General features: G+C 37.4%; 2 protein-coding genes across 4 annotated transcripts; both read left to right on the forward strand.

Annotated features, from left to right (window-relative positions):
• The first annotated feature begins 29 nt into the window (after nt 1-29).
• Nucleotides 30-16,142, forward strand: gars1 (glycyl-tRNA synthetase 1). The gene is made up of 17 exons (XM_077244616.1): nt 30-332; nt 760-861; nt 3,847-3,949; nt 5,840-5,981; nt 6,069-6,157; nt 6,809-6,885; nt 7,060-7,205; nt 7,302-7,451; nt 9,669-9,831; nt 9,912-10,076; nt 10,156-10,263; nt 10,387-10,532; nt 14,886-14,971; nt 15,065-15,174; nt 15,255-15,348; nt 15,419-15,609; nt 15,701-16,142. Exons 1-17 carry the CDS (start codon nt 75-77, stop codon nt 15,824-15,826), a joined length of 2,256 nt encoding a protein of 751 aa, XP_077100731.1. The 5' UTR covers nt 30-74; the 3' UTR covers nt 15,827-16,142.
• A 1,393-nt stretch (nt 16,143-17,535) lies between these two features.
• On the forward strand, nt 17,536-25,679 carry hhatlb (hedgehog acyltransferase like, b). Of its 3 annotated transcripts, XR_013207306.1 has the most exons (13): nt 17,661-17,838; nt 18,905-19,025; nt 19,862-19,929; nt 20,016-20,129; nt 20,249-20,443; nt 21,748-21,957; nt 22,039-22,210; nt 22,303-22,447; nt 22,570-22,605; nt 22,979-23,180; nt 23,363-23,504; nt 23,600-24,232; nt 25,307-25,679. XR_013207306.1 is itself a non-coding variant. In XM_077244641.1 (12 exons), exons 2-12 carry the CDS (start codon nt 18,920-18,922, stop codon nt 23,830-23,832), a joined length of 1,623 nt encoding a protein of 540 aa, XP_077100756.1. In that variant the 5' UTR covers nt 17,536-17,838; nt 18,905-18,919; the 3' UTR covers nt 23,833-25,679. The 3 variants fall into 3 exon arrangements, 2 of the variants coding, with proteins under 2 accessions (XP_077100756.1, XP_077100757.1); XM_077244641.1 differs by having other exon boundaries at nt 17,536-17,838; nt 23,600-25,679; XM_077244642.1 differs by lacking the exon at nt 25,307-25,679 and having other exon boundaries at nt 17,704-17,838; nt 20,249-20,447; nt 21,752-21,957; nt 23,600-24,205.
• The last annotated feature ends 1,380 nt before the right edge of the window (nt 25,680-27,059 follow it).

The raw sequence follows: 27,059 nt of genomic DNA on the forward strand, positions 1-27,059 counted from the left end.
TCCCTGCCGTAACTTACTCTTTTTGGGGATTTCATCATTCAGTTCCGCGGTGTGGTTGCTCCTCCTCTCGGTCCATGCTGTCTCTGCGTAGGGCAACATCAGCACTCCTCCTCAGGACCGGTACACAGATCGCCACCGTCCGCGCTGTTCCGAGGGTTCGATCCAGTCCCATACGCCTGTGTGCTTCCCCCCCGATCAGAGCACTCTCGCTGTCGGGCTGTTTGTGTGAGAAGAAGAAGAGAAGCGCGTGGCTGGAGATGACAGGAGGACCGAATATGGATGGCAGTATTGAAGAGGTTCTGGCTCCCTTGAGGCTGGCAGTGAAGGAACAGGTAATGAAAGACAATAACAAGCATATGTAGGCTAATATGCTGCATTACTATATCACATAACATTAAACACGTATTTGCTTTTTATTCGTGGTGTAAACATAATTTTGGAAAGAAATGCGGCCCTTTTATATTAATCAAAATGGTTAAAATCGCTTATTATGGACATGCATTTTTGCAAAAGTGATATATCAGGAAGTGTATTACAGTTTGGTGGTTTTATTTGGGGTTTTTACTGTTGGATGATTCAATCTGTCAGTGCCACGTTTGAGACGAGCAATTCTGACATTCAGGGTCCAATGGAGACTAGGGTGGGGAAAAACACAGTCAAAACGAAACTCATATTTCTGGGAAAATGTTGATGGATACATATGTATTCTAATATGTAGTAATTATAGTAATAAACTAAACTTTTGATTTTTCCACGTAGGGTGATCTTGTGCGTAAGTTGAAGGCAGAAAATGCTCCTGATGTTGATGTCAATAAGGCCGTTGCAGAACTGAAAGCTCGCAAGAGAATACTTGAGGCCAAGGTGAGAAATGTTATTCTGCCTTTCATGTTTCCTTCAAGTAACGTGTTTAGTTATAGGTTCAATACCTTTTCTCTTATCCCCGTTTAATATGCATTAACAGTAGAGTGCAACATTTCGTGAACACTTTTATATGTGCGTGTGTGTTTCAATAAATTAAATAAATTGTCATTTACATTTATTTTTTTTCCTCTTAAATGTCAGTTTGGTTTTTCAGGGGCATTATATATGGTTATTATATATATATTCAGGTTTTTTTATATAAATATATACATGCACACAGGTGAAACTTGAAAAATTAGAATATCGTGCAACAGTTCATGTATTTCAATAATTCAAATTAAAAGGTGAAACTAATATATTATGTATATATAACTATATACATATGTATGATTATACTTTTCAGAGGGCCGAAATTTCTGTATTTAAAATCCTTTTTTTAATTGATTTCATGTAATAATTAATTTTTCTTTTATTTTAGCTGTAAGCCACAATTATCATCAAAATTATAACTTTTGCACGATATTAAATTTTTTTGAGTTTCACCTCTATATGTACTTGAATATATATATATATATATATATATATATATATATATATATATATATATATATATACACACACACACATATATGGTACCGATCAAAACTTTGGAAACATTGCTGTTTTTTTGTTATGTTTTTGAATTTTTTTTTTTTTTTTTCTGTATTTTTGATCAAATAAATGCAGGCTTGATGGGCATATGAGACTTTGAAAACCTTTTTTTTTTCTTTTAAGTTGGGCTAATGTTTCCACATTTTTGACTGGATGTGTATATATATATATATATAATATATAATGTATATATTTGATTACTTCATTTTAGGGATGTCAAAATTGCTCAAAAATGACGTTCGAATATTCCCTCTAAAAAAACATATATTCGAACATCTGGTTGCGCATTTTGTCAATGATGCGCATTATGTCAATAACAGGACAAATTAATACAAAGAGACATAACTACTTTTATATGTAGTTTATTTAAGTTTAAACATATTTGACAACGAATTAACTTCCATAAAAACAAGTAAATCATCTAATGGCCAAGACCGCAGACCTTACTTTCGCTCGCACTCGCAGGCACTCTCTCTCTCGCCCTCACCCTCACGCTCTCTGCGCATAACGGTTTAAATGAACAACAATAAACAACTGTTGAGGGCTGATCAAGAGTTTTGTGCAAGCAATTTAAGGTCGTAAATGTCCTAAATATAGCAGGCATCATTCAGTGATTGAAACAAATATTAACATTAATTGAAGTTTTACAGTATATACACGGGTTTCTTGTATACAAACAATACCGGATGCGCGCGCATCCAGGAGGCAAAAAACCGCTATCTGTTATGCTGATTTCTGTAAAAGAACATTGTAGTTAACGTAGATTTCGCATTGGTTGTAATTTCTTGTTGACTCAATAATAAACTGCAATTTCAGAGTTGGATCTGTTTGTTTGTGTTTCATATTAATATAACATTATGTAAAACGTCCAACTCTTTACGAATCAAAATCCGGACATACTGTGATGCATGTATGAATTATCATGTTAGACTAAGTTATTAACGTAATAGCCTCTATAGAGCCCGAATTTGCTTTTATATAAGTTAACTTTGTATACGTTACTTTACGACCTGCAACATATCATGACTGCACACATATAACGTTACTTTACTGTAAATCAAAGATTTGACGATGGATTATGTGGGAAGCCTTAGTACCTCCGACCGTGGCGATTAAATTAAAAAACTTACTCTCAGCGATGGTGAGATCTTGCCGAATCCCTACGCAATACTTGATGATCTTTGGATTGTGGATGACAAGAAGTGGCCAGCAATTGCATGGCCTGATATATATAATTATCTAATTCAGACACCAAGTGTGTATACAACAGAAATGATTAGAGGGTACAAATCCCTTGATGCATACAACTACGCGCTATGTGGTCATGTGCAGCTCGTCAAATACCTTGTTGCTGGACCGGATTTTTGCGTGTTGAGGTCAGATGTGCTCCCTAGTCAAAGGCAACGCATTAAAGCCAAGCCTTGATGCCTGGGTGTATGTCCATAAGCGACAGCACCACCACTTTGCTACTAGCCTAAACCCTTTACTCCGGTACGAAGACCGCGGGTGTTTTGCCTCCTGGTTGCGTGCGCAAGCAGTGATGAAGTCGCCGAGAAATCCATGTATATATAGATTTACATTTTAAGCTTCAGAATTTTGCCACTCGCAAAGCAGACAGCCGCGCCTCTGCTACCGTGGGCGTGTTTTTCCACATTCGAATATTAATTGTCACCTTCGAAATTCTGCTTTTTTAAAACTATTCGAATATATATTCGAATTTAGAATATTCGTTGACAACCCTACTTCATTTGCAGTGCTTTATGGGAGTGGGCAGGCCCTTGAGAGTTCTTTTGGTGCAATGTGCTTGTTTTGATTCTCTGATTGATGAAGATTTCTTAGCAGAATCGGGGTTTTTCACCAGGATTTTCGCTGTTAAACACAACCATTTAAAAAAAATGTGAACAGATGGCTTCAACAAATGCATATATTTATTGATTAACAACCTCGTAGCTCATAGTTGTCTTTGAGGGTTTATACAGTAAGTTATAGTAAACAAATAAATAAAATTCCCCTATGGAGACCTCAATAGGATTTTTACCTTCGGAACCTGACTGCTGCATTCATCTGTCTGGAAGCAGCTGGCTATACTGGTTAAACCAATAGTGTAATTTAGGGGCGGGCCTGTCTGTATGACCGACCAATGGCGGGTGGGTAAAGTGTTCTGGAAACCTGTTTGAAAACCACCATTATTTTTGCAGTTCTGTTTAATAACACATTAGACACTTCATCTTTAATAATTAGAAGATTGTTAGCTTGAATAAGTTGCTCTGATTTCATTTAATTTTGTATGTCTTATCCAAATTATTTCCATAACTCTTTTTTTCCATTTTACAGGAACTTGCCTTACAGCCCAAAGATGACATTGTGGATCGAACCAAGATGGAAGACACTCTAAAAAGACGTTTCTTTTACGATCAGGCATTTGCTATCTATGGCGGTGAGTATTTTCAGTGTAGTATAAGTATTTTAATAGCTTCATTACTTATAAAAAATAACTAAGATTGGCTTGTTATTGTCAACTAATAGTACGGATGCACGATATATCGACCACATATCGATATCGACCGATAAATGGTCATTTTTGATGTTATCGCTCCGATAAGAAAATTGTGCTGATATATCAAAGCCGATAGATAATAGATATTTACTTGAGTTGAGATATGAGCGCTGTTCGCCATGATGTGCCAGTGCAGCACAAATCTGTCACATAGACTTCTTAAGATTGTGATAAGAGCACGCATGTTGTGAATTCGTGTTCGCCAGTGTTTCAGCGCGACGAGTGCGTTGTGGCGGGAAGAGCGCGTCTATGGAGTTATGCCTTCATGACAAGCACAAACAAGTTCTCTTGAGCATTCGCAGCATTTTTTTTGCCATTGTAAGTTGTAATATGTTTATTTTGTGTATATATATCTGATTAATCTAATATAGGATGCGGTTGGTTGAGTTAATGAACGATGCAGTAAAGCGCTTAATTGTACCGGTGATCATCTTTATCTTTAGCGTGTGCAGCCCAAACAGCAATGCACATTAACAACTATGATTGGTACTGCCATATACATGTCATTATAATGCAAATACTATTGTAATAAAACGTTGTGAATTCTCTGGGTTTAATTGGCGTGTTTCAGCACGTTGTTCTGGGAATAGCACATCCAGAACAGCTGGGGTTAAACATTCTGACCAGCACAGTCAAGTTCGCTTAAGTGCATTTACGTCATTTTGTTCAGATATATGATAAGTCGAAATATTAAATGGATAGTTCACCCAAAAATGTCAGTATTTACTCACCCTCATGTTGTTCCAACAACGTAAGACCTTTGTTCATCTTCGGAATACGAATTAAGATATTTTTGATTAAATCTGAGATAACTCCTCCATAGGCTTCTACAGGGATTGAAACTTGCCAGCCCCTAAAAGTTATTACAGACATCGTTAAAATAGTCCAAGTGACTACAGTGGCTCAATCTTAAGTTTATCAAGCGACGAGAATACTTTTTGTTCGCAAAAACAAACAAAAATAACGACTTTATTTCAACTATTAATTTCCTTCTCTGTAAAAATAATTTCCTTATTGTTTGTGCGGAGGTGATTCCATTTTAATTATCCATGGCACATGTATTTTCTTTCTTTATATGCAGCCCGATGTTATCCAATGACTTGGATAACATTATTTAGGTATTTTATTAAACTTTTTTTGTTAGGCAATATATTTTTTGGTAACATTTTACAATAAGGTATAATTTGTTAATGCATTAACTAACAGAGAGCAATAGCCTTTGTTAATGTTAGTTAATAAAATATTTGTGTTCATGTTAGTTCACAGTGCATTAACTAAAGTTAACAGATACAACTTTGGATCTTAAAAATTTCTTATAAAATTTTGAGCTTAACATTAACTAAGATTAATAAATGCTGTAGAAGTATTGTTCATTAATTGTTGGTTCATGCCAACTAATACTAACAAAATGAAACATTATAAAGTGTTACCATTTTTTTATAAAGAAAGTTGGGAGTGTAAAATTAATTTGAAAAGTTAAGGAATCTGACACTGGCTCAAACTAGGCTACTGTATTGTATATGTTTGATTTATGTTAAAGTGTTTGGGAATTGGGACATGGCTTTTAATTGTGAGCCTTTTGTTTATTTATTCAGGCTGTCAAAGTAGCCTATATCAAAATATGAATATATATTATTGGCCGATAAATCTAATTTCACATTTTGATATAGGTTACTTTGACAGCCTGAATACATAAAAGGCTATCGGTATCGGCCAAAATGTTAATATCGGTGCATACTAACTAATACATTTTGTTTGTGTGTGAGAAAGGTGTGAGTGGGCTGTATGACTTTGGGCCTGTCGGGTGTGCTCTGAAGAACAATATCCTCCAGGTCTGGAGGCAACACTTCATCCAGGAGGAGCAGATTCTGGAGATCGACTGCACCATGCTTACACCAGAACCCGTCCTCAAGTGAGCATTCAGCTTTCTATTCACTTTTAATCTGTTGCCATGGCATCATCTCTGAAACTCTTATTCAGTGCTTTTGTCGTGTTTCAGGACATCAGGACATGTGGATAAATTTGCCGACTACATGGTCAAGGATGTCAAGAACGGAGAGTGCTTCCGTGCCGACCACCTCCTTAAAGGTTTGTCATTATTTCTTATATTAACAGGCGCTCATATGTGTTGAGTTCTAAGAGACAATCAGGCTCAGGTCAGCTCTGTTGTCCACTGATCTGACTCCTCCATGAATACTGTAGATGTTCAGGGGTAAAAGAAAGCAATAGTATCTTTAAGAATCACAAAGGCTTTATCAGGGAACCAGTCCGACTCCATATTCTGTAGACCACCAACCGACTGAAATGATTAAGTGCTTTATACTCTTTGACAAACTGTGCCACCTAAATCTGGACTCCTTAAAGTTGCCAAAGTATACTTAATGGATTTTTAGAAAATATTGATGACTCTTCTTGCACTCACAAGCATATACCTTTATTTTATTTATTTATTTATTTTTTTAAATAAAAAGCTCTATAATGAAAATGCCCCTACCTGTAACTTATTAGCAAGTATAATGTTTCAGGGTGATTTAAGCCAATTAATTTGAAATGGTTTTTCAATAGAAATAAGTTTTATTTTATGTCAAAGCTGTTTAGGTTTTTATTTATTTCATTTTAATACATTGAATATACAGTAATAGTAGCAGTAATATGTCCTGTGGTGAAATTAAATAAAAATAAATAATAATACTACTACTACTAATAATAATAATGCATGCCTTGTCTTTTGCTTTTTAGCTCATCTACAGAAATTAATGAGTGACAAAAAATGTACGGCAGATAAGAAAACTGAGATGGAGAGTGTCATCACTCAGGTATGTCTCGCTTGGGCAATGTTTTAATAATCAATTAAATAAGTTAATAAATAATTTAATAAATTTTATATGAATATGGAATTCCACACATAATCCACAAGAATTGTATGGGGTAATCAGTTTTTTATTTTTTATTTATTGATTAGTTCTGTTTATTTATTTATGTATTTTCAGATGGATAACTACACTCAGCAGGAGTTGGCAGATTTGTTTGTGCAATACAATGTCAAGTCTCCCATTACAGGAAATGACCTCACACCTCCTATCTCATTCAACCTGATGTTCCAGACCTCCATTGGGCCTGGGGGCAACATGCAAGGGTATGTTGGACACCACTGGACTACATGCTATAATTTTAAAAGATCCAAAATATGAAGACTGATTCATTACTCTTGGGGCTACATTTATTTCCTTAGCTATTTAAGGCCAGAAACTGCTCAAGGAATCTTCCTCAACTTCAAACGTCTTTTGGAGTTCAACCAGGGGAAGCTGCCATTTGCCGCCGCCCAGATCGGAAACTCTTTCAGGAATGAGATCTCTCCTCGCTCCGGCTTGATTCGCGTCAGGTGGGGATTTTGATTTCCTTTTGAATAGAGGTCGACCGATAGTGGATTTTACTGATACCAAATAACTAGGTCTGACCGTACTTGCCGATAACCGATTAACCACACAATATTTTTTTAAATGGATACTGGATAAAAAAAACACTCCCAGTAAAACAGTGCTGAACTCAAATGTGCTAAATGAAATATATATATATATATATATATATATATATATATATATATATATATTAAAATAAGAGGTTCCACAGGAAATAATTTAAACATTAAAATATCACAGGTCAAATGTGTGTTTCTTTAGCTATAACCTAGAAACATGCGTACATTTCATAGGTAACACTTTGCAAGTCCCATTTGTTAACAAGGATGTATTAGCTAGCTTTCATGAACTATATGTATTATGCAATATACATTTTTACAGCATGTATTAATATTTGAGCAATACAACTGTACCTTGATCATTCATGTTAGTTCATAGTACATTAACTAAGGTTAATGGATAAAATAAAAATTAAAACTCAATTTAAAATGTATTAGTAACTGTTGAAATTAACAAACTAACAATGAACAATAGTAATTTTAATTTACCTTAGTTAATGCTAAAAATTGAATCTTATTGTAAAGTGCTACAATTTCATATAAATCCATAAAGTCTGCTGTTCTTAAAGATGGCTATCTTTAAATAACTCCCAGAGTTATCCTTCCCGTCCAGATCCAATGCTACCATATCTTTAAAGTCCCTGTAAAGTCAAAATGAAGTATGTGTTCTGAGTTTGTCATATCACGGAAAAATGTGTTATTAGACACCCAGCCAAATTTGAATGATAAAACAAGTACATAAAATAAGCTATCAAAATCTTGAAAAAATGAGCAGTAGTCTCTGCTTTCAAACGTTCGGGGCGTGTCCGCTGGCTGCGCTGAAACCACGCCCACTCGTGGTAAAGCTGCCGTCGCCACAATCAACTGTCACCCGCTACAGCCGGAATGGATGCTCCTAGCAGCTTATTAGGTTAATTATAACATAAGCGCACAAGGCAACTTACACTCATTGGTGGGCACGCACTGCCGATGATGTCACCAGTTGTCGGAGCGACAGGATGAAGGCCGAGGCGGGAGATAGTCGTTCAGCCCCATTCACCTGGAACACAACAGCGGATTATCAGTGAATCCCAGTTGTCTCCGACGAAACTTTATAAAACTATCCCGTGTAAAATGATCACTACAGAGGCGGGTTTTGGTGGTGATCCTCAGCTTTCCATCAAGGTGGCTCTTCACAAAATTAATCCACCTCTTCATGTGATCGTATTTAGGAAATTTAAATAAGGACACCGATCTGTTTTGTACGTGATCGCATCCAGGTAGTACTGTTTAATGGTCTAACTCCACAATTCAGTACATCACAGTTCACAGTCTTTGTAATGTGTTTTAGCAATACATTTCTAACATTTATAATGTGTTTAGAATTGTTTTTTAAATTGCCTTTACAGGGACTTTAAATTACTATTATTTGAAGTTAACATTATAAAATACGTAGACCTACACCACAAAACTAGTTATGGATAAAATCTTTAATTTTACCTGTAACGGCCGTTTCAAACCGCAAGAGTGAGGAGCGCGTATATTTTTTCGGCACGTTTTTTTTTTAAGGCAAACAAAAGAAAATGAAGACTCACAAATATTTATAGAAGATTTACCTGTAGGTTTTTCAAATGTTAATTAATAAAAATATATTTTCCCCCCTCAAAATCTCTTTTTTTTCTCTCCTCCAATAGCCACCCCTTTGGTGTATTGTTACAGCCCTAATGGCAACATGGACTGTAGTGTTCTGTATTCATACCATTTTCGCTGTCAGTGTTTTAAATTTGCATATGAAGTGTCAGCGCTCTTCGTGCTGCGTGCAGCCTCACGTGTTAAAAATAAACTACACGGTGTCAGTGATAGTTTTTATTTGTCCTTTAGAGGCCACTCTCGCTTTGTGTAATGACAGCATACTCATCTCAGCCGCTCCAGCAACGGACGCAACCCAGAAAAACTATCGGTATGGATTTTTGCCGATAACTGATAGTTCCTCCAGTCATCTATCGGTACCGATATATCGGCAAAATCGATGAATCTGTCGACATCTACTTTTGAACATAACTCGCTTTGGTTGTTTTGCTGTCACACAGAAGTGTTTCCATTGGGATTTCAAATGTACTGAAGTGATGTTTCTTTCCACAGAGAGTTTACGATGGCTGAGATTGAGCACTTTGTAGACCCGACTGAGAAGGTTCATTCCAAGTTCTCAAATGTTGCTGATCTGCAGATCATGCTTTACTCTTCCAAAGCACAGACTAGTGGGCAATCTGCCCAGATAATGAGGCTGGGGGATGCAGTGGAGCAGGTTAGTCAAGATCTGATTTATGATGCATTGATTATAATTAACAGTTTTGTTGTTCTAACAATCTTTCGTACTGTGTATAGGGTATCATCAATAACTCCGTTTTGGGCTACTTCATTGGAAGGATCTTCCTTTATCTGGTCAAAGTGGGTGTGGCAAAAGACAAGCTTCGTTTCCGTCAGCATATGGACAATGAGATGGCCCACTATGCCTGTGACTGCTGGGACGCTGAGACCAAAACCTCCTATGTAAGTTCAGTGTTTGCTCGAGGACCTTCTGTGCTATAGAATAGGTTTTTATTGTGTGTTTGCACGTGCTGTTTTTCAGGGGTGGATTGAGATTGTGGGGTGTGCTGATCGTTCGTGTTTTGATCTTCTGTGCCACGCACGGGCCACCAAAGTCCCTCTGGTTGCTGAGAAACCCTTGAAGGAACCCATATCCTTCAACTTCCTGTATTACTAATTACAATTGTCAAAGCATTTGAATAGGATGTGAACTGTCTCAGAATAGAATATAAGTTCTGTTTGTCTTCAGTCACCTTCCTTAACTGCTTCACACAAAGTTGTAAATGTTGTCCAATTCGAGCCAAACAAAGGAGCCATCGGCAAAGCATATAAGAAGGATGCCAAGTTTGCCATGGAGTACCTGGGCATCTGTGATGAATGCTATATCACAGAGCAGGAGAAACTCCTCAACGAGAATGGGTGAGCATCATCGATATTAAGAGTGTTCAACATTTTGTTTACATGTTATTTGGTAACACTTAATTTTACAGTGTTATTGTTACATGTAGTTACTGTAGTGATAACTGTAAATTATGCGGAATTACAAGCAACTAACCCTTATAGTAAGTACATGTAGTTACTTATTATTACGCAGTACTTAAATGTTTAATTACAGTGTAGTATGTACTTAGTATGATCGTTCGTGTTTTGATCTTCTGTGCCACGCACAGGCCACCAAAGTCCCTCTGGTTGCTGAGAAACCCTTGAAGGATGGGTTGAAGGGTTGAACCCTTGAAGGACATGATGGCGCTGAGTATAGCAGCCTCGGTGTTAGGTGCGCTTTGTTTTGTTTTGTTTTTGTGTTAATTTAGTTTTCGGCTGTGATTCTCGGTGCTCTTTCTCTAGAGAAGAGCTCATGAACATCAGGGGAACAACTCCAGCGGACTTAGTTCCCACTTTCCTCGTGTCATCAGCGGAATTATTGGACTTTTTGGTGATGGGCTCTCTCGCTGTTGTTCGCGCTGTGAAGCGCCGCAGGAGAGGAAAAAGAGCCTGGTCGCTCGTGCGTCTTCGCCTGCGGTGACTCCGCACATCGCTCCCGGCAATATTTCTCTCCAACGTGCGCTCACTGTGCAACAAACTGGACGAACTTCAGCTTCTGGTGGGGAAAAACGGATACTTTTATTCATCTTCTGTTCTGAGCTTCACGGAGACGTGGCTGTGTGAACTGATACCGGACTCCGCGCTGCAGCTGGCTGGCTTCCAACTGTACAGAGCGGACCGTGACAAAGAACTCTCCGGCAAAACAAAAGGTGGAGGTGTCCGTTTTTACATTAACATCTAGAATTTTTTATCATTAACTGTAAACCATTTTACTCCCCCCGTGAGTTTGCTTCATTCACTCTGGTTGGTGTTTACATTCCGCCCCAGGCGGGCAGGACGCACAGCGCATGCTGGCTGACCAGATACTCTGTGTGGAACAGACAAACCCAGACTCCCTTGTTATTGTTCTCTGTGACTTTAACAGGGGAAATCTCATCCAAGAACTCTCCAAATACAGACAGTTTATAAAGTGTCCAACCAGAGAGGGAAACACTTTGGATCACTGCTACACCACAGTCAGCTGTGCCTATCATGCCGTCACACACGCTCCACTGGGCCACTCTGATCACGTGATGGTCCATCTGATTCCTGCTTACAGGCAAAAATTAAAACTCTGTAAACCTATACTGAGGACATCAAAGAAATGGACCAGTGAAGCTGTAGAGGATCTTCAGGCGTGTTTGGACTGCACTGACTGGGATGTTTTCAGGACTGCTACCAACAATCTGGACGAGTTTACAGAGGCTGTGACGTCCTACATCAGCTTCTGTGAAGACAGCTGTATACCAACATGCACCAGGGTGAGTTAACAATGACAAACCCTGGTTTACAGCTAAACTCAGACAGCTAAGGTTGGAAAAGGAGGAGGCATTCAGGAGTGGTGACAGGGCCGGGTGCAGGGCGTTAAAGTACAGGTTTAGCCAAGAGGTTCCAGAAGCTAAACGGCTGTACTCAGAGAGACTAAAGAACCAGTTCTCAGCAAACGACGCCACTTCTGTTCGGTTCAGACAGATCACAAACTATAAACCCAAAGTCCCCCATTCCATAAATGACTCTCGCTTGGCAAATGAGCTGAACCAGTTCTACTGTCGCTTTGAGAGTCAATCGGACAACATCCCCCTTGACTCCTCTGCTCAGCTTCAGCCTCAGTCCACCACCACCCCCCCCCCCCCCTCCTCAGAGTTGGCCAGCTCCAGCCCCTCCCCCCCCTCTCCATCTCAGAGGGGGAAGTCAACAGGCTATTCAGGAGGCAGAACCCCCGCAAAGCAGCTGGGCCGGACTGTGTATCTCCATCCACCCTGAAGCACTGTGCTGATCAGCTGTCTCCGGTGTTCACAGACATTTTTAACACCTCACTGGAGACATGCCATGTGCCAGCCTGCTTCAGAGCCTCCACCATCATCCCTGTCCCGAAACAACCAAGGTCCACAGGACTAAACGACTACAGACCCGTCGCCCTGACCTCTGTGGTTATGAAGTCATTTGAACGTCTTTTGTCCCACCTAAAATCCATCACAGACCCACTCCTGGACCCCCTGCAGTTCGCCTACAGAGCCAACAGGTCTGTAGACGATGCAGTAAACATGGCCCTTCACTACACCCTCCAGCAACTGGACTCCCCTGGAACCTATGCTAGGATCCTGTTTGTGGATTTCAGCTCTGCTTTCAACACCATCATACCGGCCCTGCTGCAGGACAAGCTCTCTCAGCTGACCGTGCCTGACTCCACCTGTAGGTGGATCACTGACTTCCTGACGGACAGGAAGCAGCACGTGAAGCTGGGGAAACACGTCTCTGATTCCAGGACCATCAGCACCGGATCCCCTCAAGGCTGCGTTCTTTCCCCACTTCTCTTCTCCCTGTACACCAACAGCTGCACCTCCAGTCATCAGTCCGTCAAGCTCCTGAAGTTTGCGGACGACACCACCCTCATTGGGGTCATCTCTGGTGGAGATGAGTCCGCCTACAGATGGGAGATCGACCATCTGGTGACCTGGTGCAGCCAGAACAGTCTGGAGCTCAACGCTCTGAAGACAGTGGAGATGGTCGTGGATTTTAGAAAGAGCTCAGCCCCACCCTCCCCCATTATCCTGTGTGACTCCCAAGTCACTGCTGTGGACTCCTTCCGCTTCCTGGGCACCATCATCTCCCGGGACCTCAAGTGGGAGCTGAACATAACCTCCATCACCAAAAAGGCCCAGCAGAGGATGTACTTCCTGCGGCAACTGAAGAAGTTCAGCCTGCCAAAGACAATGATGGTGCACTTCTACAACGCCATCATTGAGTCCATCCTCACCTCCTCCATCACCATCTGGTACGCTGTTGCCACCGCCAGGGACAAGGGCAGGCTGCAGCGTATCATTCGCTCTGCAGAGAAGGTGATTGGCTGCAATCTTCCATCACTTCAGGACCTGTACGCCTCCAGGACTCTGAGGCGAGCAGGAAAGATTGCAGCTGACCCCTCCCACCCCGGACACATACTGTTTCAGTCTCTCCCCTCTGGCAGGAGGCTGCGGTCCATCAGGACCAAAACCTCTCGCCATAAAAACAGTTTCTTCCCATCGGCAGCTAGCCTCCTTAACAAGGCCCGGGTCCCCCACTGACACTTGTGGGACACTGACACACCCTTGCAAATTACTCAAATGTCTCTGCACATGTGAAAACTTTCTTCTCATTTCATGCACAACCTGGCACATTGCACATACTTGTAGTTAATCTTTATTGTTGTATATTTTATTTTGTCAATTTATATTTCATTTCATATTTATATATATTCCTACATTTATTTATGTCAACTGTATGTTTGTCTACATGTAGCACCTTACGACCAAAGCAATTTCCTCACAAAATGTGTAAAACACTACTTGGCAATAAAGCACCTTCTGATTCTGATTAGTTATATTAATTAACTACATGTACTTACTATAGAGCTATGGTTAGGGTTCGGTTTAGGGTTATTACTTGTAATTATGCATAATTTACTGTTGTTACTATAGTAAGTACATGTAGTAACATCACCTTAATATAAAGTGTTACCAAAATGTTTAATGTCAATGACCCCCAAATATGAAGATTCACAATTTAAAGGCAGTTTTTTTTTAATCAAAATGACTGTAAAAGTTGTAAAATTGTGAAATATTACAATTTAAAATAACTTTTTTCTAATCGAATACATTTTAAAATGTAATTTATTTGTAATGGAAACCTTTTTTTTTACCATTTAGAAAGTACAAAAAAAGAAGCAACATTTATTTAAAATAAAGACATTTTAAAATGTTATAATAGATTTCTTCACTTTTGATACATTTAATGCATCCTTGCAGAATAAAAGTATTAATTCCTTAAATCTTACTTTACCCCCTAACTTTTGAACGGTAATGCATTGTTAGTCAAAAATAAATAAATAATCATAAATAATTAGCTTTTATTTGTCTTAGTCCTAAAGTCAAAATAAACCTTAAAAATGTTTTTTTAACCATTTTCGCCTGTACAATATTATAATATAAGGTATATTTTAATTTGATATTGTTTTTATTGTTTCTGTTTTGAATTACATGCACTCAAATTCTTAATGACTATTTAAAAAAAAGGAGCATACAAGCCCTTTGGTATGTCCCATCCCAGCTCCCTTTTTCAATGGGCAAAACTTTGCCCATTAAGTTTTTCAAACCAAAAATCGTGCCCACTAATATTATTCTGCTCATTCATTGGTTTCCTCTTTCACTGCAGTGAGTTCACCATTGAGACTGAGGGCAAGACTTTCAAACTCACCAAGGACATGGTTACTGTCAAGAGGTTCCAGAAGACCCTGCATGGTAGGAGGGAGAAACTAACCTTTTACATAAGCATAAAAAGAATATGTAAAATACATTTAAAAAAAACTTTAATTGACATCTCCTGCTTTACAGTTGAAGAGGTTGTTCCTAACGTGATCGAACCCTCCTTCGGCATCGGAAGAATCATGTACTCCATCTTTGAGCACACGTTCCGTATCAGAGAGGGAGACGAACAGAGAACGGTAAACATCATGCTGTAATATTCTGTAATTAATATGTTTTTCTTGCTTTATTTATGAACTTTGCTGCTTTCTCTGCTCAGTATTTCAGCTTTCCTGCAACTGTTGCACCATACAAATGCTCCGTCCTTCCATTGAGCCAAAATCAGGAATTTGTGCCGTTTGTTCGAGAATTATGTGAGTAATAACATCTTTATTTAGATGTATTTTATTTGTGTTGTTATTAATGATTTGCTTCGCTCTACAGCTGAAGCCCTCACCAGGAATGGTGTGTCCCACAAGGTGGATGATTCCTCAGGATCTATTGGTAGGCGCTATGCCAGAACGGATGAGATTGGTGTTGCATTCGGTATCACCATCGATTTTGACACTGTTAATAAGACGCCCCACACGGCCACTCTGAGAGACCGTGACTCCATGAGGCAGATCAGGGCTGAGGTAAAGCAGTTGATCATATTTGTCTTCATTTCATTTGAGTGAGCGTTTGTGTTGACTATTTTGCTGACATGTACAACCTGTTTATTTACAGGTTACCGAGTTGCCCGAAATTATTCGTGACCTGGCCAATGGTGCCATCACATGGGCAGAGGTGGAAAGCAAGTACCCGATCTTTGAAGGCCAGGAGACCAGCAAAAAGGAAACGGTGGAGGAGTAGGCTTTCTATTTATCTATCTCATCTGCCTTTTCACTGGAGGCAGTCAGACATTTTTACATCTGCATTCATAGGATCAAATTTATGGCAATTATAACGTACAACCAATCAATGAGCACCAGATGTTCCACACAACTGGAACCACTGTAATCAAGTACTCATTTAAAACTCAAGGAAACTGTAAGGACCTAAGGATGACCGTAACTAGGTTACTGTACTAGTCAAAGGATTTCACCATTCCTGTTTGTGGGTTGATAAATGAAGACATGAATCTTGCATATGGTCAAATAAATCAAACCAGCACTTTCTGGACCTATAAGAGTGTGTTTGGTCAATTTTTGTTCGATCAAGTGTGTGTTCAGCGAATGATGCACTGAATTTGTTGGCCACGTGGGGGCATAACAGCTGCTAGATAGTTGATTTTGTATGGCTAAAATCTTTTTGACTCAAAGTCTGCTTATTGTCCAACACAAGGCTCCCTTATACATGCTGTTATATAGGCTTGCTTGTCTTTAAAATTATTTTTTTAAACGGAAACTGGGAGTATTGATATTTAATCAACTTCGATTCATTTTGTGACTTTATTATAATATAAATAAAATTCCATTCTTGATATTATTTTTGTTTGTAATTTAGACTATTTTAATAAACAAAAAAGTATTAATTTAAGTACTTTTTTATTAATCTTGAGGCTCCCTTGTGGGCACTGGGTTGAAAACCACTAGATTTTAATGTTTCTCAGGACAAAGCTTGGTGATGTGGATGTTAGATATGCTTAAAAACTAAACTGCTGAACTGCCAGGACTTACTTAATCAAGTCATTATGGCTAAATCTGGTATTTCAGGTGTTTATAATGGGATACACTGTAAAAAATTACATGATAGGTTATGACAACATGTTTTACATTGTTTTACTTAAATGTTATATATTTTTTACATACAAGTTAAGCAATTTCCACTTTTTTTTAAGTTATACAAGATTCAACAATTCAATGTTTTTTAAAAAATTAATGCAATTTAAGTTGAAATTATTTAAATATACAAGTTGATTGTACTTAAAAACATTTTTTACAGTACATAGACAATTGCTTAATTTAGAACAAGTTAACTAAGATTTAAGATGAACATGTTTTATTTTTGAATGGAATGGTGTTTATTTAGGTTTGAAGTTAGATAGGTGGCCCAGGCCAAATTGACAACCAAATATGATCATCCAAAAACAGCCTTGACCCTGACAGAAACAGGTGTTGAAGTGTGTGAATGTATGCCAGGGCTCCTGGCTTTTCTTAAAGGCTGCTAAACAAGTAATAGCCTAAAATACATTTCAGTTATATTAAGGGACTGTGCTAGCAAAGAGCTCTTTAATAATGTGCTGATAGGTAGATTCTGTGCTGGAAGTGGTAGGCAGTGTAAAAGATTTTTCCAAGACCTTTATATACAGTAGTTTATATAATCTACTGTGTCTTATCAGAGTTTAATTTAGACAGAATGGAATACCATTACCTACCCTGCCTTTTCTAGTTGACCCCTGACCTATGGGAAACCAGTGATTTCAAAGCAAAAGCAAACCCATGCTTCTCAGGTAAAGTTTTATGTTTCATATATTTATTGCATATTTATATAAATGTTTCATATCCTATAATGTTTCTTTTTTTAATTGTGTGTATATTTTTATGTTACATACTTTTTCGAACCCACTCATTCTTATGTAGGACATTCAGTATGCAAGCAGTGGAGGTCCAAGCCTGTTTCTATTGATACGACATGGCACAATGGGTCCGCCCCCCTATGGGCAGCTTCAGATGAATATAAATACATATCCTGTTCACCTTTAACTGTCCGCAACTGCCCAACAGGCAGTTTGTGTGCCTAACTGACACCTTGAAACAGAGAGGATGCATTAGACTATTATTTTGCTGATCTTTTCTATACAGTTTTGTCATTATTTTAAGCTCAAGTGGATTTTTCAGTATTTCAAAGGCCCTTTGGGTTACGGTGGCATTGCTGTGCTCAAGGTTAGTACAATAGGTGTTTCTAAAATCTGCTTGGCACCTCCATGCAGCGCATGACCCGCTAACATTTAACCAAGTAATAATCTGCTAATTTAGTAGCATGGTTCTTCTGGTGAAATCTCACAATAACAAACATCACAACAAAGCAGACCTTGTTATTTGAGTTCATAGCTTTAAATTATTAGAAGATAAATAGACAAAAGAATAATCTGCTGGTTAGAAAAGAAAGAATTTGGCTGAAATGTAGCAGTGATGCTTCAGTCAATACAATGAGAGCAGAAAATAGTCTAGCTAAAAATAGCATGTGCTCACATAGTGTAGATGCTTCCTCCTCACACAATTCAAATCATTGGAAACTTCTGCCCTGCCCACAAAGATCGAATTTCTTTTTGGTTTTATTCATTTATTTTTGTAATAAAGTGTTCAGAGATTAATATACAATTCGGTAACACTTCGATAGTCTAGGCTACTTATGACATTAACTATAAGTCATTTTGCAACTACATCAACTATCAGTCATTAGAGTATTAGTAGACTTATTGTGATAATCTCCAACAGACATTCTACTGACTATAAGTGGCTTTGCATGCACATGTCAACGAACCTTAACCTTAATCCTAAACTAACAGCCTACTAGTACTCTAATGAGAGTTAGTTAATGTTTAGTTGCTAATTAATGAGAGTTAGTTGATGTATAGTAGTTGCCAAGTTGTTTATAGTTAGTAGAATGTCTAAAGTGGACTGATGCAATTTATATTTATGCAGTTTAACAGAATTTTATCCATTTACAGATTTACAAAAATTCACAGCATACATTTGATCAATTCATGTGCTCTATGGGAAGTGAACCTATGACCTTTTGCTATTGCTAACGCCATGTTCTACAAGTCAAGCTACAGTAACACTGCAATGTTTCTTTCATCCCATAGTAGATTTCTAATTACCAAGGTATATTTTTAGTAGGATCTTAAGCACTCATTGGCTGCCTTGGTTGGGAAATATTTGAATAGCCAAATTCGACACCAGATTTGTTTCTTCATTCAAACTGCACCTTTCCAAACTCTCTCAGGTTGTCCTGTGCACAATGGGGGTCAAAGCAGCTCTTCCAAGGTACGAGCTCTACTTGTATAATGTGGTGCTGTGTATGGCAATGCTCTGGGCTGCCAGATGGATATTTGACGTGTCCAGCTGTAAGTATATGCATGAACATATGTTCTGATGGGACCCTTAAATTATGTCACTGTAAGAAAAAAGAGTGGTTTCTGTGAGCATTTTACTGTAACATCCACCTTTTCTCACTCGTAAATGCACACTGTAAAAAGTGATCAGATGACTTAACTTAAGGAAACCAGTTGATTAAAATTAAGTAAATAAATTTCATGCATACTTGAAAGAAAAGTTCATTTAACTCAATTTTTTCAATTACTTAACAAACACATGATTAAATCAAAGTTTATTTACTTAATCATTTTAAAGCAATGGGTTTCCTCAGTCAACTGATCACTTTTTACAGTGCATTAGATCAAAGAAATAGCACTACAGTTTACTGTATGAGGATAAAGACATTCGCTTGCCTCAGAAAGCTATGCAAAGTACGCAGGGATCATATGTCAGTATTAATATACCAAGAGACTGAACAGAGAAAGAGAAGAGGGAGAGAAAGGTACTATTGTGGGTTTTTTGCATTCATGTAATATACACAGTTTTTTGCATTCATATAATATACACATCTATGTTTTTGCAGAATTAAATGACTGAAAGGTATTATTGTGTGTTTATGACAGAAACTACTAAATTTGCATTTCATATAATAATTAGTGCTGTCAAATCGATTAATCACATCTAAACTTAAAAGTTTATAAATATATATACACACAAACACAAACTTTTATGTTCAATGCGATTTATCACGATTAATCGAATTGACAGCGCTAGTAATAATATCAATGAATAAGCAGTTTTTGCATCCATGTGTATTTACATCTTTTAATCAGATCATTACATGATTTTATGATTCTTTATTCAGCAAATTCCAACAAAAAAACCTTCAAGACCAGTGTTCAGCCAGGATGGTACTACTCTGGCAGAAAAATGGTGAGATTTTGCATATAATTTAATTTCATACTGGGTCTAAATAAAATTGTGAATGTGGACTCTGATTGATCAGTGTGGCTCTGCAGGATACAGCTGACGTCGAGTGGATGATGTGGTTCTCCACGTTCAGAGCGCATATCATCTTTGCACTCTCAGGTCATGTGATCTTTGCCAAGATCTGCTCCTTGCTGGCTCCGCAGGTGGCTCTTGAAAGTCCAGACACATCTTTGTTACATGTGACACTATTGACTAAATTTATCACTCCATTGATACGGCCAACCTGAGAGGCTCATTCTCTCATGTTTTCCCCATCCCACAGTACAGATCTCTGGTGTTCATGGTGTACGGGATGCTGGCAGTTTTCAGCAGTATGGGCTGGGCTTACGTCATGCTCATCCTGTCTCACTGTGTGCTGCTCTATAGCATCTCTCTGGTCAAGCTCAGGTGGCTCTGCTTCGTTGCTGGACTCACTACATTGGCTACTTTCAAAATGGAGCCCTTCATTTCCTGGCAGGCATGTCACTGACACTGTAAAAATATAAAATATGAAAATGTTAATAGTGCTAAAGTAAAGCTATAATAAATGGTCATCACCATTTGGTATTATTGTTATTATTTTTCAAATGGAAAGATATTAAATCTAAATGTTTATGTTATAAATATTTTTTATTTTAAAATATATAATAATTCATTATTATTAATATTGTATAGTATTATTAAGAAATGACATCTAAATGTTTATAAATGCTATAAATATTGAATTATATATTTTATTAATAAAAATAAGCAAATAAAATGAACAATATATACCATTATTATCATTATGTCACGATTACCAGTGAGTGAGAGCGCCCATCATTACCAGTAGAGGGCACTCCACTCTAATGAAACTACATTTCCCATAACTCTGCCTGGACTCATCATCCCTGACTGCATCCACCTGTGCCTCATTACCTTGTTTAACTCACCCTATAATAGCCTGGTTTTCACATTCATTCCCTGCGAAGTCTTGTACGTGTAACACTGCATTTCTGAGCTTTCCAGTGTTTGTCCATTTTGATCATCTCCCTGTTCGTCTGCGTTCCTGTTCCCTGACATTGTTTGGACCGATTACCCTGTGCTTTTGACCACTGCCTGTTATACGGTTTATGATCTTGGATTTTCCCATTAAAAACTGCATTTGAATTCTCAACCTTCCTGTCTCAGAGCAGTACGTTACAGATAATATATTGCTACTATTGTATCTATTGAAATCTAAATGTTTATAAATGTTATACATTTTAATTATATATTTTATTAAAAAAGCAAATAAACTAAAAATAAATAACATTATTATCATTCATTATTATTACTTTTGTATATTATCATTATTATTAGTAGTAGAATATTTTTTTATGTTACACACTTAAATTATACACCATCATACATAATATATAATTATTACTATTGTAGCCTATATTGTTATTATTATTAAAATAAAAAAATGAAATATAAATGTTTATAAAGTTATACATTTTATTTAAAAAATAAGAGAATATAATAAGCAATAAATACCATTATTATCATTAATTATTATTATTATTAGTGTAGGCTTATTATTACTATTATTTTATAATTAAAATGAAAAGAAATGAAATCTACATGTTTATAAATGATGATGACAATAATGATAATCATTGCTTTTTATTTTAATAAAAATGATCATTCTTATTATTCATTATTAAAATAAAAGAAACAAATGAAATACAATGAACAATACATATCATTATTATTATTTGTGATTATGATTGTGTTCATTTGAGATGGCTCATCTTTCAGGCAGGTTTTGCGACTGGCAATTTCGATCTCCGTCCTCTACTGTTCTACGGCGGCTGTGGTTTCACCATCATGCGCTGTATGAGTTTTGCTCTTGAGAACTGTGAGAGAAAAGATGGAAACTACAGCATCCTGGAGCTTCTCAAGTACAACTTTTACCTCCCCTTCTTTTACTTCGGACCCATCATGACATTCGACAAGTTCTACATTCAGGTCTGCAACTAAATTTACTGAATGAAATGATGGTTTGCTTATTTTCCGAATGAATAGCGTTGCCCTTTGACACCCCACCAGGCCAATAACCCTGACCTGACAAGGAAGGACGGGGAGATGTGGAACATTTCCATCCAGGCGCTGCTACACCTGGGGGTTATTATGATAGTGGCAGTCCTCTTTCACTTCATGTACATTCTGACCATTCCTAGTGACATGAAGCTCCTTAAACACATCTCTGACTGGGCTCTCGGTAAGCATGTGTGTGTTAGTATTCACTTACTTTGCTCAAGTTTATCAATGTCCAAAAGACCACCATAGCCTTTCTCTTCTTCCACTATTCAGTTGGATTGGCCTACTTAAATCTGGTGTATGATTGGGTGAAAGCGGCTGTGATGTTTGGAGTGATAAACACAGTATCAAGACTGGATCACCTGGACCCTCCCAAACCCCCGAAATGCATTACAATGCTTTATGTTTTCTCTGAGGCGTGAGTGAGCCCTTTTTATTCGTTGTCTTTTTTTAATTTTTCATAAATTGATTTTGATATAGTCAGTAAAACAAAACTATATTAATCATTCTAAAAATGGAAAACATTTTATTTTTTTACAGACACTTTGATCGAGGAATAAACGAATTTCTATGCAAGTATGATTGACCGTTATATCTATCAGACGTTTAAAGGGGAAAGTTCACCCAAAAATGTATTATTTCATCATTTACTCACCATTAAATTGTTCCAAATCTGTATGAGTTTCTTTCTTCGGTTGAACACACAAAAAAAATATTTTAAAGAATGTCAGTAACCAGACAGTTGACTGTAGCCATTGACTTCCATAGTATTTTTTGCTCCTATGGAAGTCAATGTGTTCAACAGAAGAAAGAAACTCATACAGGTTTGGAACAACTTGAGGCTGAGTGAATGGTGAAAGAATTTTCATTTTTGGGTGAACTATCCCTTTAAGCAACACAATGCTTTCAAGCATCAGCATTTTAACAAAGAATGCTGTCATCTCCACAGGTATGTCTATAATTATCTAGGCGGAAAACATGAGAACGTTCTGGACGAGCTGATAGCCTCTCTGTGCACGTTTGGCATCACGGCCCTCTGGCTGGGACCAAGCTGGGTGGTTTTCATCTGGTCTTTCTTAAACTGCTTTGGCCTTAATTTTGAATTGTGGACCGCAAAACTCTTCTCCATGGAACCTTTTATTTCAATTGAGGTAAGTTAAAGAAATATGACCGGTAATAATTTGCTGGATGTTGTAATGATAATCAGTGCTCCCTCTAGTGGTTAAATGTAATTTTTTTGTGCTAAAAAGGTCCTCTAATGCTCCATCTGGTGGTTAAATGTTAAATTACTGGTAATATAAACAAATCTACAAATGTTTCCTTCCACCAACAGATGGCGATATCAGATTCTATGTCACGCAGGATCAGGGCTGTTTTTAATACCTTCAATTTCTGGACAATTGTCCTTTACAATATCCTGGCCCTGAACAGTCTTGAATTTGCCAAACTGGTTGCAAATAGATTGTTACTTAAAGGTAAAGTACTGAGGTGGTACTTGAGCAATTTAAATGCATTTTAAAAACCAAAAGATTTTTTGGATTTTTAGATCAAACTCTGTTTTGTTTGTCAGGTTTCCCCTTTACCACCATCACTGTGATGTTTGTTACCTACTGCTTGATTCAGCTGATCAAGGAAAAGGAAAGAAGACAGGCTTTGATTGACGATCCAGACCCAGACCCAATCCCAATCCTCATCCCCCCTCCAGCCCCTGTTCCTGCACCCACTTCCACAGACCCCATCACCACCCAGATGGACGCTGCTGCCACCCAGCCTGTGGAGCCAAACAAGCAAAAGGCAGAGTAGAGAGTCAGAGTAGAAACCTGAATGGTTTTCTTACACATTTTGTGTCAACCATACAGTAGTTTAGAAATAGGGAGAAAGAACGTTTAATAACAGGACTGTAAAGGTAAGATGCTGCAATCGAAACCACTATTTACATTTTTACAGAATTTCTCAACATTACAGACTCTTTAATTTAGTCATAGTTTTACACATGTAATAGGATTTTCAAATAAGTGCATTGTAGTTAAAACATAGAGGATTGGATTTTATTACTACTAATTTTATAACCAAGTTTTAATTTAAATAATACAAATACCCAGTGTTCATACATGAAGTTATTAATGCCTAAGGTTGAAAATATGTGTTTAAAGGGGTAGTTCCCCCAAAAATGAACATTCTATCATAAATTACTCACCCTCATGTCGTTCCAAACCCGTAAGACTTTTATTCATCTTCGGAACACTTATTATGAAATCTGAGAGCTTTCTGTCCCTCCACTGATAGCCTATGCAACTACCACTTTCAAGCCCCAGAAAGGTAGTGTGGTAAAGGTAAAGACGTCATAAAAGTAATCTATATGAATCCAGTGGTTTTACCTCAATTTCATGAAGCGACTTAAGTGCTTTGCTGCCACTTTATTTACAAAATATGAATCTCCAATCCGCGTTCACGAGAGCACCACGATGCATGCGTGCTGCGTGAACATGAGAGGAGACGTTGTGTGAATGTGACCTACGAGTTACTTTGTAAAAAAGTGGTAAATTGGGTTTTTTTGTGCAAACAAAGCACTTGCGTCACTTCATAAAACGGAGGTAAAGCCATTGGAGTCACATGGATTACTTTAAAGGGTTAGTTCACCCAAAAATGAAAATTAAGTCATTAATTACTCACCCCCATGCTGTACCAACCCCGTAAGACCTTCGTTCATCTTCGGAACACAAATGAAGATATTTTTGATTAAATCTGAGAGGTGGATCACTGCTACATAGGCTGCCAGAGGGAATGAAACTTGACGGCCCAGAAAGTCATTAAAGAAAATGTTTAAATATTCCATGTGCCTACAGTGGCTCAACTATAAGTTTATCAAGCGACGAGAATACTTTTTTCCCGAAAAAAAAACATAATAACGACTTTATTCGACTATTCCTTTTCTTCCTTGTGGGCCTGAGACGAGAGTTCAAGAGATTTCCACGACGCATGCGCGAGAACTGAACAAGAAGTATTAGAAGAAGAACGTCCTCTTCTCAGTTCTCGCGCATGCGTCGTGGAAATCTCTTGAACTCTCGTCTCAGGCCCACAAGGAATGAAAAGGAATAGTCGAATAAAGTCGTTATTATGTTTTTTTTTTCGGGAAAAAAGTAGTCTCGTCGCTTGATAAACTTATAGTTGAGCCACTGTAGGCACATGGAATATTTAAACATGTTCTTTAATGACTTTCTGGGCCGTCAAGTTTCATTCCCTCTGGCAGCCTATGTAGCAGTGATCCACCTCTCAGATTTAATCAAAAATATCTTCATTTGTGTTCCGAAGATGAACGAAGGTCTTACGGGGTTGGTACAGCATGGGGGTGAGTAATTAATGACTTAATTTTCATTTTTGGGTGAACTAACCCTTTAATGTCTTTACTTTCTGGGGCTTGAATGTGGTAGTTGCATAGACTGTCAACGCACTGACAGAAATCTCTCAGATTTCATCAAAAAGATCTTCATTTGTGTTCTGAAGATGAACGAAAGACTTACAGGTTCGGAACAATATGAGTGTGAGTGATTGATGACAGAACTGACCCTTCAAATTAAAATAATGGACTGAAGATCACAAAGATTATTTTATGAAGTTGTAATATATATTAAAATAATCTTCATTAATGACCATGTGTATGTCTCTTTGTCAGCTTGCTAGTTCTTTTCTAAACTTTTTTGGAACTTTCATTCATGTTTCAAATTACTTTAAAAGGAAATGGTAAAGTTCTTATTGGCAGAGATCGATCACAGAGTCTCTCAGAGATCACAGAGGACATGGTTGCTTAAATTAAACTGTGACTCTTCACAAAAGCATGAACGCCATTGAGAACATTCAAGATCTTTGATGTCATGAAACCCTTTTCACTCTAGCATAATAACTGGCATAAGCTATATTTGTTCAACCGTTAAGGTAACCAATGACCACATGTGACCTATTGATATTCTCATCAGTGACTCCTTATAAATAAAATTATTTTTGTGTTATTAAGTTTTTAACCCTTAAACGCATACCTGTCATTCAGTAGCCTCCTCCTCATTCATTTTTTAAAGTTAGACATCAACCTTTTTAGTATTTTTCAATCAATTCATTATAAACAATATTACAATAATTTTCTTTTTATAAGAGAATGCCTGTTTTCCCATTATTTATTTTTTAAATTGTATAGAGTCGCTAATGACCCGAGGTGTGTAACGGTGTAAGTATATATTTTTTCTGCACAACAATAATTGAATCTTTGATGACTGAATAAGTAGTTCACCTTCATTTCACAAAGTGGCAATGTCTGATACACAATGATGAAGTGACGTTTCACTCAGTTGCCGCGCAGGCAGAAAACAAAAGAATAGGAAGTATCATCAGCAAAATGTAAAATTACTCAGATTTACTGCAGAGCGAGTACTAAGCGCAATCAAATATTAGTGTCACTTGATGGTGGATCTGGTGAAGAAGCTGTCAGCGATTAAAATATTGATTTTGAAGATGATGAAAATGATAGATTTTAGAATATGTTTGAGATTGTGAATATGAACCAGATGCTGAATGTACTGGGAAATGAGCTGTGACGAGGACAGTGATGATTGTATAAAACATCTGCTCAAACTGAACCCTTCCAAGCTCCAAAAGGTGACAAATATACTTTATTTTATTTATCTGTGATTGTTACTCTAATATCAGGAGAGTTTTATATTATCGTGACGGGCAGAGATCCATCCGTGTTAGATATAGATCTGGATCGCTAAAGACCAGAATATTTAATAATGATTGGTGAAACATTCATGTATTGAACGGTTAAATATAATAGGCTATATGATTGTAAGTTGGTTTTAACTTTTGTTATGATAGAATATGCAGATAACAGCTCAGCCAATTTATAAAAACATCAACTTAACACAGTAAATAACTCAGTTTTTAATTACTCAGTACTTATTTAATTACTATAGTAAGTACATGTAATATGCCACCTTAAAATAAATTGTTACCGATTTATAATTTTAAGTATTTTAAGC

The sequence above is a fragment of the Siphateles boraxobius genome, unplaced genomic scaffold, assembly GCF_051911475.1.
Source record: "Siphateles boraxobius isolate OS27281-9 unplaced genomic scaffold, OSU_SipBor_1 26, whole genome shotgun sequence".
Classification (NCBI taxonomy): domain Eukaryota; kingdom Metazoa; phylum Chordata; class Actinopteri; order Cypriniformes; family Leuciscidae; genus Siphateles; species Siphateles boraxobius.

Excerpts from the sequence above, each read along its gene's own strand:
- gars1 (XM_077244616.1), top strand. The coding sequence starts at position 75 with ATGCTGTCTCTGCGTAGGGCAACATCAGCACTCCTCCTCAGGACCGGT. Across the intron at positions 6,158-6,808 it reads TGCCGACCACCTCCTTAAAG|CTCATCTACAGAAATTAATG; the intron begins GTTTGTCATTAT and ends TTTGCTTTTTAG. Across the intron at positions 7,206-7,301 it reads CCTGGGGGCAACATGCAAGG|CTATTTAAGGCCAGAAACTG; the intron begins GTATGTTGGACA and ends TTATTTCCTTAG.
- hhatlb (XM_077244641.1), top strand. The coding sequence starts at position 18,920 with ATGGGGGTCAAAGCAGCTCTTCCAAGGTACGAGCTCTACTTGTATAAT. Across the intron at positions 20,444-21,747 it reads AGCCCTTCATTTCCTGGCAG|GCAGGTTTTGCGACTGGCAA; the intron begins GCATGTCACTGA and ends CTCATCTTTCAG. Across the intron at positions 23,505-23,599 it reads AAATAGATTGTTACTTAAAG|GTTTCCCCTTTACCACCATC; the intron begins GTAAAGTACTGA and ends TTTGTTTGTCAG.